The sequence below is a fragment of the Trachypithecus francoisi genome, unplaced genomic scaffold, assembly GCF_009764315.1.
Source record: "Trachypithecus francoisi isolate TF-2019V2 unplaced genomic scaffold, Tfra_2.0 Lachesis_group9, whole genome shotgun sequence".
NCBI classification, from domain to species: Eukaryota; Metazoa; Chordata; class Mammalia; order Primates; family Cercopithecidae; genus Trachypithecus; species Trachypithecus francoisi.
The window spans coordinates 6,389,724-6,401,733 of NW_022681474.1; the positions used below are offsets into that span (position 1 = coordinate 6,389,724).

Here is a 12,010-nt window from a genome sequence, read left to right on the forward strand (position 1 = left end):
CTGTGTGTTTATGTATGTATGTTAGATACCCTCCCTCCAGATGGCATTGCCAAATTAATTTACCAAATCCTTTAAAAGGGTTCTATCCTAATTGGCTTAGAGAGAAATATGCACTTATGTAAATTAAATATTTCTAAAACTGTCAGAAATATAGAAACCAACTCAAATGTTTATGTAATTTGAACAAATTCTTGGTAAGATTAGTTTAATATTGTCGGTTTAATAAAAAAGGTACATTTTCAGAATTGTCAACATTAAATATAATGTGAGAATAAATTTTTGTTTTTCTTGAGTTTACTAGTCACATAAACTAATATTTTCTAGATATTTAAGATTATAAAAATGATAATTTGATTTGAAGTAAATTAAATCATTATTTTGACAAACCTTAGTTCAACAATAATTGTTTCATAATGTTTGCCTAAGAAGAGCTTCCAAAATCTTTTCAGTTACTTGCAAACTTAGAAGTATGCTAAATTAAATAATTGATATTCATTAAATATCTAAATAATTTTCAAATAAGATAAATTACTAAAACATTAATTATTAAACGTTAGCTTAAGTTTATATACGTTTGACTTATTGTCATATGGTGCAGAGTGGCTGAAGATTGTTAGGGTCTGCTAAGGAAAAGAGAAGAGTAATTTTGTCCTAAAGTGACTGGTTGTTCCAGAATGAGAAAGATGGAAAGTATAAGATGAAACCTGAATGGAAGTAGAAAGTCATAGAAAGTTTAAGGAAAGGAATATTATGTTGTGATTAGTCTGCTCAGACCACCGTAATGAAATACCACAGACTGAATGGCTTAAACAGTAGAAATGTATTTTCTCACAATTCTGGAAGCTAGAAGTCTGAGAACAAAGTCCCAGCATGGTTCTAATGAGGGCTTTCTTCCTGGCTTGCAGTGAGCACCTTCTTGCTGTGCCCTTACATGATAGAGACAGAGACAGAGAGACAGAGAGAAAGAGAGTGAGGCAGAGAGGGAGAGAAAGAGAATGCACAAGCATGAGTGAGCTATGGCATCTCTTCTTTTTAAGGACACTAATCCCATCACGTTGGCCTCACTTCCGTAAATTCATCTAAACCTAATTATTTCCCCATGGCTCATCTCCAAATACCACCATATTGGGGGTTAGGGCCTCAACATGTGAATTTCGGAGAGACACATTTCAGTTCACAGTAAATGTCAAGACTTGCTAAGATTAAATGGATTTATGCATAAAATTTTAAAAAATGAGTTTCAATATCAATAGTGTATTGATTCAAAACTAGTTTGGTTTGGTTTTCTCTTTCTGAAAATGAGAATGTTTCTTGAATTAGTGGTATGCTCTTGATAAGAGACTGTAAAAGGTTTTTCTCTACTTTTTAGTAATCTTCCTAGGAGAGAAAGATTCTGCATCTCATAAAAATAATTTTCTGTGTTTTGTGTTGCCTTTACCATGTCTCTGATTTGTCAAGAGAACCATGTCTTCTCACTTTAAAAAGAACTCAGGTTTTTAAAACAATGATCTTACCTCCTATATTTACTTTAAATTCTTTCATTGTCACATTGGTTAGATACTTAACTAAGGATTGTTTCACAGTGACCTGTGATCCTATTTTGTCAAGTAATCAAACCTTTTGACATATTTGACAGCTTTGCCTTCCTAAAATCAAACTCTAAATGAAGCCTTCATGATCTCAAACTGACTTTGAGATTTCCCAAGGGCCTCTGAAAAATCTCAAAGGGTTTGTTCTTTCACCTGGTTAAAAAAAGAGATGTTAAAATCACTGAATTTACTTGCGAGGTGGAAATTCATGAAAAGCATTATTTAATAAAAAGAAATCTTGAACCTTCCCCAGGTTATATTTGTACAGGTAAATGCGATATTTCAAAAGTTACAGAAGTTCCTAGAAATTTGTCAATGCCCTTAGTGTCCAGGATCTATCTCAATGCTGCTTTGCCTGATATTAGACAACAATAGTGTAATGTCATCAGTCATAATCCCAGCAATTATTTTAAAATGTTTTATGTCACAGAAACAACCACATTTTCTTGTCAATGGTGTTATTTTTATCATGAACGCCCATCAGATCGTTAACCACGGCCATCTTCAGTATTTTGTCATCCAGAAATAGTGACTGTTTTACTCTGCTCATGCAAACAGCTCAAGCCAAATAACTTTGTCTTTAACAAAAAGAAACTGTCTCAGAGACCTATGGAAAAAACTGTCTGTGACAGGTACTCTGGGGTGCAAGCTTCTGATGTCATTGCTTACATAACCTTGATACCGTCCTAATGAACTGAGTCAGGTTTTCCGTAACTCTAGCAGAGAAGCTGACAGCTTTACAAAACTGCTAACTCAAGATCAAGCAGAACAAAATTAATTATTTAATATAGTGGACTTGGTAAAGTGATAAGGAATGATTATTATGTTTTGTGGCTTTTGTTTGGAATATTGCTGGCTCTTTAATACTCTATTTTCTGGATAGCAGGAAATTCCTTTTCCTTTCGTCTTAAGCCATCTACCATCCAAAAAAATCTACTAAATTATACTTTCGTAAACAAAACAGAAACATTTATCTTTTTTTCCCTACCTGATCTCTTGAGAATTCAGAATTTGTTCTTGGGTATTCTTATTTGCATGACAATAGTTATTTGCACAGGTGCAAAAAAATTCTGTCTCCATTATAATAGAACATAATTGGAAACATTGGTTTATATGTTTAAGGCTTTGAATGGAATGGCCTATTTGAGAATGACACATAAAATCTGATATGACCAGACATGTTTAAGGATCCAAGGTGGACATTATGGAGTAAATGTGTACAAATCCCTCTTGGAAGAACTAGGCTGATACCTGGCTTACAGGATTTCCAGACATATAGGTGAGTAAGAATGGTCATGTCCTGGCAAGCCTAAGAACATTAAAATATTTTGGGGACCTCAAAAGAAAAGGAATTTACCCAAACCTACAGGTATTGAAGGTGAAGTCTGATGGCAAATTCTTGGCTTGGCTTGGCTTGCTAGAAATGTGGAGGCTTTTAAAAGTTCAACAGGAGATTCTTCATTTTCTAGCAAAGCAAACTTAAAAAGGTCTATGTGCTCAATTAGTATTTTTGCTGTACTTATATAAATATCATCTGGCCCAGTTTAATGAGACAAGAAACATTTTTCAAACAAGAATAGTCTTTGATCAAAAAGTTTGATCAAAAAGGGGGATAACTGTGGACAGAAATCTTAGGTTTCAATAGAAAACTGTAACATATCCTTGTGGGTGATCAGATTCTAGTCCTGTTCCTTGTTTTGGGGGATTTATATCATTTACCTATAAACTGGACTGGATCCTTCCATCTTACACATACGGTCACCCCTTACCAAATACTCTTCTAGTTTTCCTCAATGGGTGACTGTAACTCTCCAAGTTAATGTTTTCATTTTTTTCTCCCTTCCACCTGGCTTGTCATCAATGAGAACTAAAACCTGATGGCCAAGATCCTTATCGTGACTCAGTGTTGTCTTGTAGCTGCTGTTTGGCCCCATGATCTGATACAGTCCTGCACACTGAAGCCAGACAAGTGGATCTACACGTCAAGAAAGTCATTACCACAATAAATCATGTAGGAGCAACCATTACACCCAGAGCTGCTGCTATCAGGGCCACTCAGAAAGTCCACTGGAGGCTGGGCGTGGTGGCTTATGCCTGTAATCCCAAAACTTTGGGGGGCCAAGGCAGATGGATGACGAGATCAGAGAGATCGAGACCATCCTGGCCAAAGTGGTGAAGCCTGTTTCTACTAAAACTACAAAAATTAGCTGGGCGTGGTGACACATGCCTGTAATCCCAGCTACTTGGGAAGCTGAGGCAGGAGAATCGCTTGAATCAGGGAGTCAGAGGTTGCAGTGAACCAAGATCATGCTACTGCACTCCAGCCTAGCAACAGAGTGAGACTCCATCTGAAGAAAGAAGAAGAAGAAGAAGAGGAAGAGGAGGGAGAAGAGGAAAGAAGAGGAAAGAAGAGGAAAGGAGAAGAAGGGAGAAGAAGAGAGAAGAAGGGAGAAGAAGGGAGAAGGGAGAAGGGGAAGAAGAAGAAGAAGGAGGAAGAAGAAGGAGGAAGAAGAAGGAGAAGAAGAAGAAGAAGGAGGAGGAGAGGAGGAGGAGGAGGAGGAGGAAGAAGAAGAGAAGAAGAAGAAGAAGAAGGAGGAGGAGGAGGAGGAGGAGGAGAGGAAGAAGAAGAAAGAAGAAGAAAGAAGAAAGAAGAAAGAAGAAAGAAGAAGAAGAAGAAGAAGAAGAAGAAACACTTGAACCCCTGTGTCTCCCATGCTCTCCTCCAGGAAATACTCTTGGTGGTGACATTAATGTCTAGACCATCATGACAAAAAGCCAGACCATAAACCAGGAAATCTGTCTGACTGCCATTGCCCTTCTCGCTTCACCATCTAAAGATGCTTAGAGCTCAGTGTCCAGAGATCTTCTCAAGTGACTGTCCTCTGGCCTCAGACACTGAGTTTATAGTCAGCTCCAACCGTTACTTTTGATTTTTCTTTTTGTTTCCATAGAAAGGCCCCTCATTAAATGCCTGATGGCTCCCCCATCCAGCAGATGTCCTCGACTACCAAGTCTCAACAGATGGTTTAGCTGGTCCTTAATGAACACAAGGCGATCAAATGGAAAATGGACTTAGATTGTTCAAAGCAATGTACACTGTCTCTTTTTTCCTTGAGCAAGAAGAGGACTCATAAAGACTCTATGATCAAACTCCAGCCGGCTCCTCTGAGTTCTTCTCAACTAGGCCTCTACCTTGAGCTATAAAACTTACAAACTCAACACAAATGATTTCATCCATCCATCTCCCCCCTCATTAAAAAACTTGAAGAAACACTGACATAGTTTCTAACAGCTCAAGGCCACATCCCTAGGGTAACCCCATTCCATTCCCCTTCAAGTGCCTGTTTTGGAAAGCTCCAGGCTGCCAAAAGAATTGACAATGCATTCCAGCCAACACCTCTTCCTGCTGCTTTGCAAAAAAAATTTTTTAAGTACTGAGTAGTAACTGAGTCATGATTCTTCAAACATCCCTAAGGGAAAAAGAAAAATTACGTGGTGCAAATTTTTCCTCTCAGAGGTGTAGTAAAGATAACACACTTTGCGATGCTTATCAATTTATCAAGGAAAAGTAGTAACTAGATCAGAAAAGTATGTGGCGTCACTGTTTAATTGCTCTAGCTCAGGGTTAGCAATACCCAAATCCACACTGGGGTTCCACACCTACTGTATGTGTGTGTTTGGATAAGTGACTGGAACTTTTTAAGTATCGCTTTCTTCTAAATAAAGGCGAAAGAACCACTACCTACTTCACAGGGCTATTACAAAGATAAAATGAGAAATTATATGAAAAACACTTAGCATAATGCATGGCCTGTAGAAAGCACTAATAATTCTTCTATATTATCATCTAAGAATATAAATTTCTGATCTTCAGATGGCCAGACTGCCCACAAGAAATACCAGCAGAGCATCCATGCAACCTTTTCTGGCTCTATACATCTTTAAGACGTCGTGTGACATGAACCGAAGGGTATCTACACATGACATTCCTCCAAACTTACACAGCATGCTCTCCTCTGTGAATCTGGGATGTGTCTTAGGAGATGTCCCAGGCATGTGCAAGAGAAACATACACTAAATGAGCTAGAGACAGCAATGAAAAAGAAAGAACCAAGGCCAAGCAGTGACTTACATTTCAGGGTCTGTTCTATGTTTCCCGTCAACGTGTGCTGTTTTAATTAATGGGAGGTTCTCACATACTTCGTAAGGGAACAGGCAAACGTGTAGTTTGTTATAGCTTTAAGGCTCATTCGAACGTTTAAGGGATGCAGTAAACCATACATTTTCCCCAGACATTCATCATCTTTGTGAGATCAAGTGCTCATAACCCAAAACATCTCTGACCTTTGAAATATCACCAAGGCTCCTCTGAAGTTTTTTCCTAATAGCAAGACTAGTTTTTGATATTTGCCTTGTCATACGAGATTTGAAAGCATCCCTCTGACTATCTGTGAAAGCCACTTCTTTTTTCCTGCTGCTCAGATCATTAGTCGAGATCATGGACCACGTTAGACTATGGGCCCTGGGCCATATCCAGCCCACTGTTTAAAGAAAGTCTGTTTAAATAAAGTCTTATTATGTCACAGCCAAGCTGTTCACACACCATCTATGGCTGCTCTCAGGCTAACATAGCAAAGTTGTAGAGTTGTGACAGAAACTATATGGTTAGCAAAACCTGATATATTCCTCATCTGGCCCTTGATGAAGAAATTTGTCAACATCTGTTCTGGATCATTCTCTTGTTTAGAAAGAATAAATTCCACCTGAATACTACATATAGATCAGATTCTCAGAGAGGATTTTAGAATTTTCCATGTTACCATATTAAACACTTTTCTGATTGGCACAGAAATAAGCAACTGAAGATAGAATTACTCAACTAGGTGTTAGGAGTCATTAATTCATCAGTTAATTCATTCATTCCACATAATAACATAGTATCACAGTGGTAAATACTAGGGGTGGGATGTGAATGAAATATACAAAGCCCCTGGCCCCATGGAGTGAGTATAAAGTAGGATAAGAGAGACAAAGAGTGACTCCTTCACTCATTCATTCATTCATTCATTGTCATGTGCTAGGAAATCTTTTAGATACTGGGTATATAACAGTTAAATACACAAACCATGCATTCTAATACGAGAGAGAGATAATCAGTAAACAAATATATATGCAGATGGCAGATACTAGCAATGCTGTGATGAGAATATTAGCTGAACCATATGAAGTGAACGTTTTTATAAGTCAAACATAGTTGAATACTGGCTGTTGCCTATGATTCAGTCTATCAGGGAGATGTGCTAGAGATTGATTTTTGGCTTTAAACTAGGAGGTCAGGGAAGGGCTCACTGAGGAGATGACATGGGAGCTAAGGCTTGAATGAGGAGCAGCCTCTGCCCCGCCAATAGCTAAGGAAAGATTGCCAGGCAGGGAGAGGGAGTAGCTAATGAAAATCAAGCCAAAATAGCCTGGCTGCATAACTGAGAAAGAGAAAGACCAGCAGGGCTGGAGCAATGTGAGCTGTGGGGAGAGAGGGAGGAGATTCAGGCGGAGAGGTTCATAAGGGTCAGGCCAGATGGGGCCTTGCAGGTTAAAATAAGGATACCGGCTTTGACTCTGAGAGTAAAGGGGAAGTTTTAGTAGGGAAGTCACAGGATCTGATTTATGGCATTTGTAATGCTTTCATTCCTCCACATGCGAAATTGTTTAAGAGAGCAAGAGTGAAGCAGGGAGACTGGTTAGGGGGTAGCATTCTTAGCAAAACGAGATGTTATCAATGGAAGGTGGAAAAAAGTGGAGAGAGAGTCCCTAGGTGCTTAGGAGTCGAACTCAGTAGGAGCTGGCAATAGTTTGAATGTAAATTAAGAGGGAAAATGGGGGATTAGGGAGACTATCTTTCCAGTTTGAGTACCTGGCTAGATCACTGTGATTCATAAACCTACTAGAGCTGGAGACCAATGAGTTCTTGGGGGGACATTATAGATAGAGTTTACAACCCGTTGAGCTTTTGACATCTTTAAGGCATGCAACTGGGCTGAGCTGTCTGAAAGCTGAAGGAGAAAGGGAAACAGAAGTGGAGGTGGGGAAGGACATTCCTCAGGAGAGAGGACAGAGTTGGAAGAGGAGTTGGCAATAGCTTGCACGGCTAATGAGTTCTGTGACTTCTTTTAGTCAATTCGTCGATTCTCTTATCTCTAAATGGAAGAGTTAAACTCGATTTGGGGGTTTTTAATCCTTCCCCAGAGGTGACTTAGGGCTTATGCATGGGTAAAGGAGACAACAGATATTCTGGATCCCACTCCCTGCTTAATCTTCCTATCAACTTTTTTACTCTCAAGTCATACCTATAAACATCTCATCTTGCACTCAGCATATTTTCAAGTTTATTCTTGTTTTTTTTTTTTTTTTTTTGAGACGCAGTCTCACTGTGTCACCCAGGCTGGAGTGTAGTGACACGATCTCAGCTCACTGCAACCTCTGTCTCCCAGGTTCAAGCAATTCTCCTACCTTAGCCTCCCGAGTAGCTGGGACTACAGGTGCGTGCCACCACACCCAGCTAACTTTTGCATTTTTAGTAGAGACAGGGTTCCCCCATGTTAGCCAGGATGGCCTCGATCTCTTGACCTCATGATCCGCCCGCCTCGGCCTCCCAAAGTGCTGAGATTAAGGCATGAGCCACCGCACCCGGCCTATTTTATTCTTTTAGTCATAGGTCTAATACAGTGTCCACTTTTTTCTTCTGTGTACCAAGAATACTTTATTTAACTTTTGCATTTTTTTCTTTGAATGCAGCTGGAGTGTTTGTACTTTCCCAGGGGTCAAATGGGAGAATGTTGAAAATTATTGGCATGTCTTTTGGTGAAAATTAGGTTTCTTTTATGTCCCTCGGGTTAGATAGTCATTAAAACACAGGCAGTAGCACTACGACCACCCTTGGTTTCTCCATGTAACAAAATGGAATAAGGATGGAGTGATTTCAAATAGAAAGTTCTTGAAAAACACTTATAACCTGAAATTGTGCCCTGCAAACAGACCATCTCCTAAAACACTATATTGTGGTGTAAGCAGGTTTTAAAATCGTGCCTTGTGATGACTTTTTAGGAGCAACAAGTTTGGCAGAACTCTAGGCTGAGCTCCTGGACCAAACACATGAAGATATTCTGGGTTATGCAGGTTTAAAGGCCTTTTTGCCTCGTAATATGCTTTACATATCAAATGTTCTTCTCATTTGTTAATCAGATGAGGACAGTGACTGCTCTTTCTCTTTACCAGAACGTGGCCTCTCACTTTATTCTCTGGATTTCTAAAGCATTTTATTGACATAACTCAGATCACAGACAATCCTGCTATGTGGCGTTAGAGTACACACCTCATTCTCCTGCTAGATCACCCATTTATCAGGTTGTGTTTTATTTTTGCTTCTTCCACATATTATAGGCAGAGACTTATTGATGGTGCGTAAACCGTTCAGTGAAGCAAAATTAGCCAAAAGGATGCCTTGTTGTAAACAATTAAGGAATTTAAAATGCAATTTATAAATTCTATCCCTTTATGGTTCCTGACTTTAGAAAAGGATTACACACAGTTAAAAAGCCAGTGGGATAATGCTTGCCAAGAAGAGGTGTGGACAGAATGAACTTGGTATAGCCAAAGGAGTCAATGTAAAAATGTTTCTCTTTTCCAGGTCTCGCCAGTCCAAGTTTCTGAAAGTTCACTTACTCTTCACTTAACTAAGCTTCACTTAAATTTGGGGCACGTTTAGGGGAAAGACAACATTCTCACTGATTTTTTAAAAATGAGTTAAGACTTGAGATCATTATCTAAAAAGGCCTTTGGGGGGATACATGTTTCAAAGTCTATAACCATAGTCATATACATTCTTAGAGCTAGAGCCTGCCTTATCCACTGGTGTAATAATATTCAGTTAATCGCCTGAGAAAAATTGTTTGAAAGCACTTGTAGGAAGTGTTTCAGTTTTAGAGACAGGTTAGTAATCCAGTTAAAAAAAAAAAAAGGAAAGCATAATTTATTATAATAGATGTATCCTAAGAACACTTACAGAAGTACTTTACCATTTTTCAATAATTAAAGTTTAAAAATGCAAACAGAAAAAAAATCACTGTAGGACTCATGAAAAGGTAACTTTCATCAAGAAATCCTGGCAATTATTTAATGAAAGTAAAAAGCTGGGTACACAAAGATGTTCATTATGTTGTTGTTAGTACGAATTAAGGAGTGGAAACAATCTAAATTTTCAACAAAGAGGGTGTATCACCTGAGGTCAGGAGTTTGAGACCAGCCTGGGAAACATGGTGAAACCCCATCTCTACTAAAAATACAAAAAATTAGCCAGGTGTGATGGTGTGCACCCGTAATCCCAGTTACTTGGGAGGCTGAGGTAGGAGAATTGCTTGAACCTGGGAGGTGGAGGTTGCAGTGAGCAGAGATCATGCCATTGCACTTCAGCCTGGGCAACAGAGCGGGACTCCATCTCAAAAAAATTTTACATTAATATTATGGTGCTTTATTTAGCCATTAAAATGGTGGTTATGAAAGTTAGGCGGAAACATGAAAACATGTTTGATATGTTAGCTGGAAACAGCAGATTATAAAGTAGCACATACTACCTGATGTGCAAAAAGCATCCGTGGAAAGTTCTAGAAAATGACATGCAGTACTTTTTAAAAACAGAATAATTAAGATGGATATTGGCAATTTTAAATTTGCTCTTTTCTATAATTGTTCTTAAAAGTAACAGAATCAGACAAACATGAAGACAGAAGTCATGAATAGGAAATAAAAGCTTAGCAAATTAATACAACATAAATGTCAGGAAAAAGAAGTTCCAGTAACATCTGCACATTTCTCCTCATTTGTATTTCTTATTTGGGTTCGGATCTAGCTCCTATGAAGCCATGTTTTGGGGTAGGTATTTGGAAGACATGACACTGTGCAGAACCACTTTGTAAAAAAATCCCTCAATTGAACATTTTCATATTTCAAAAATTGCCAAAAATGCTTTTGCTAGGAAATACCATTTAGAGTCAGTGAAGCCCAAGAATTAACTCTGCCAAGGGTGTCAGTTTAGAGAAGATGCATGAACTTTGCCCTTTCTAGTTCCTTGTGTTCTAATTTTTCTGGGCCTCTGAGAGATGAGGAGGTCAGAGTTCACTTTTTTTAGGAGCATTCAGAGAAAGAGTTTATGTCACACATTCTGCCCATTCAGTTTCACCATTAGGTGAGGACTGGGGGTGGGGGTGGGGGTAGGGGAGAGGTCAGAGGAGGAGACCAAGTTTCCCTTGACCCTTCAAGGACCCTAATAAGGCTTTCTGGAAAAGTTTTCTTTTCTTTTCTTTTTTTCTTTTTTTAAATTTTTTGAGATGGAGTCTTACTCTGTTGCCCAGGCTGGAGTGCACTGGTGTGATCTCTGCTCATTGCAACCTCCACTTCCCAGGTTCAAGCGATTCTTCTGACTCAGCCTCCCAAGTAGCTGGGACTATAGGCACCCACCACCACGCCTGGCTAATTTCTGTATTCTTAGTAGAGACAGGGTTTTTGCCATGTTGGCCAGGCTGGTCTCGAACTCCTGACCTCAAAGGGATCCATCCACCTCGGCCTCCCAAAGTGCTGGGATTATAGACGTGAGCCACCACACCTGGCCAAATTTCACTTTTCTATCTGAAGTCCCAGAAAGTTGACCACATTCCATCTCACACCTTTAATGCCCCTCTGAAACCCCAAAATTCAATATGAGGACTCCTTCCAGTGAGTTGGCGGGTGTCATTTAAATAAGACTGTCCTCCCTCATTGCCAAGGCATCCCCACCTCCCTCCTGGGGTGAAACTGGAGGACCTCACGTTCACAGGCCACTCCTTACACATCTGCCTCCGAACAGTCTTCCCACTAGCAGATCTGCTCATGCCTGAACCCCACAAGGTGCACTTCAAGCAATCCCAACCACTTCTGCACGGGGTAGGGCGGGGGCAGGGCCTTGGCTATGAACTCAAACCAGGATGCGAGAGAAAGCAAAGCAGGCCTACCTTAAAACTTTCCAGTTTTTCAGAGGATCCAAGTCAGAGACCAAGGAAACCATTGTCTAGGAGCCGGCTGAGGGAGAGTCCGGAGAGGAGGAGGCGGGGATGGGGTGCTGGGGAATAGACGGAGGATTCTGGACCCAGGCCGGGCCCTGGCGCCCCGCGGCTCCCTCCTTCCCGGGCTGACACGCACTTTTCCTGACTTCTCTCCACCCCGCAAATCAATCCTGCGCTCTCCTCCGTCCCACACCCGACTCCCAGCTCCACACCCCAGCTCCACACCACCTTTTAAAGCCCCGGTAATCTGCTCCAACTGATCAAATTTGACCTTTTTGTAGCCCACTTTATTCCAAGCACAGCTCTCACTTAAATCTCTCTTTATTAACA

At 40.0% G+C, this 12,010-nt stretch overlaps 1 protein-coding gene across 10 annotated transcripts in view; it reads right to left on the reverse strand.

Moving 5' to 3' along the window:
- The window catches only part of CELF2 (CUGBP Elav-like family member 2), a 540,282-nt gene extending 528,467 nt beyond the window's left edge, over window positions 1-11,815 (reverse strand). For all 10 annotated transcript variants that reach the window (XM_033209735.1, XM_033209726.1, XM_033209725.1 and 7 more), the window contains exon 1: window positions 11,630-11,815. In XM_033209735.1, coding sequence (XP_033065626.1) covers window positions 11,630-11,682 — 53 coding nt within the window. In that variant the 5' untranslated portion in view covers window positions 11,683-11,815. The remainder of the gene's footprint in view (window positions 1-11,629) is intronic.
- Window positions 11,816-12,010: the final 195 nt, after the last annotated feature.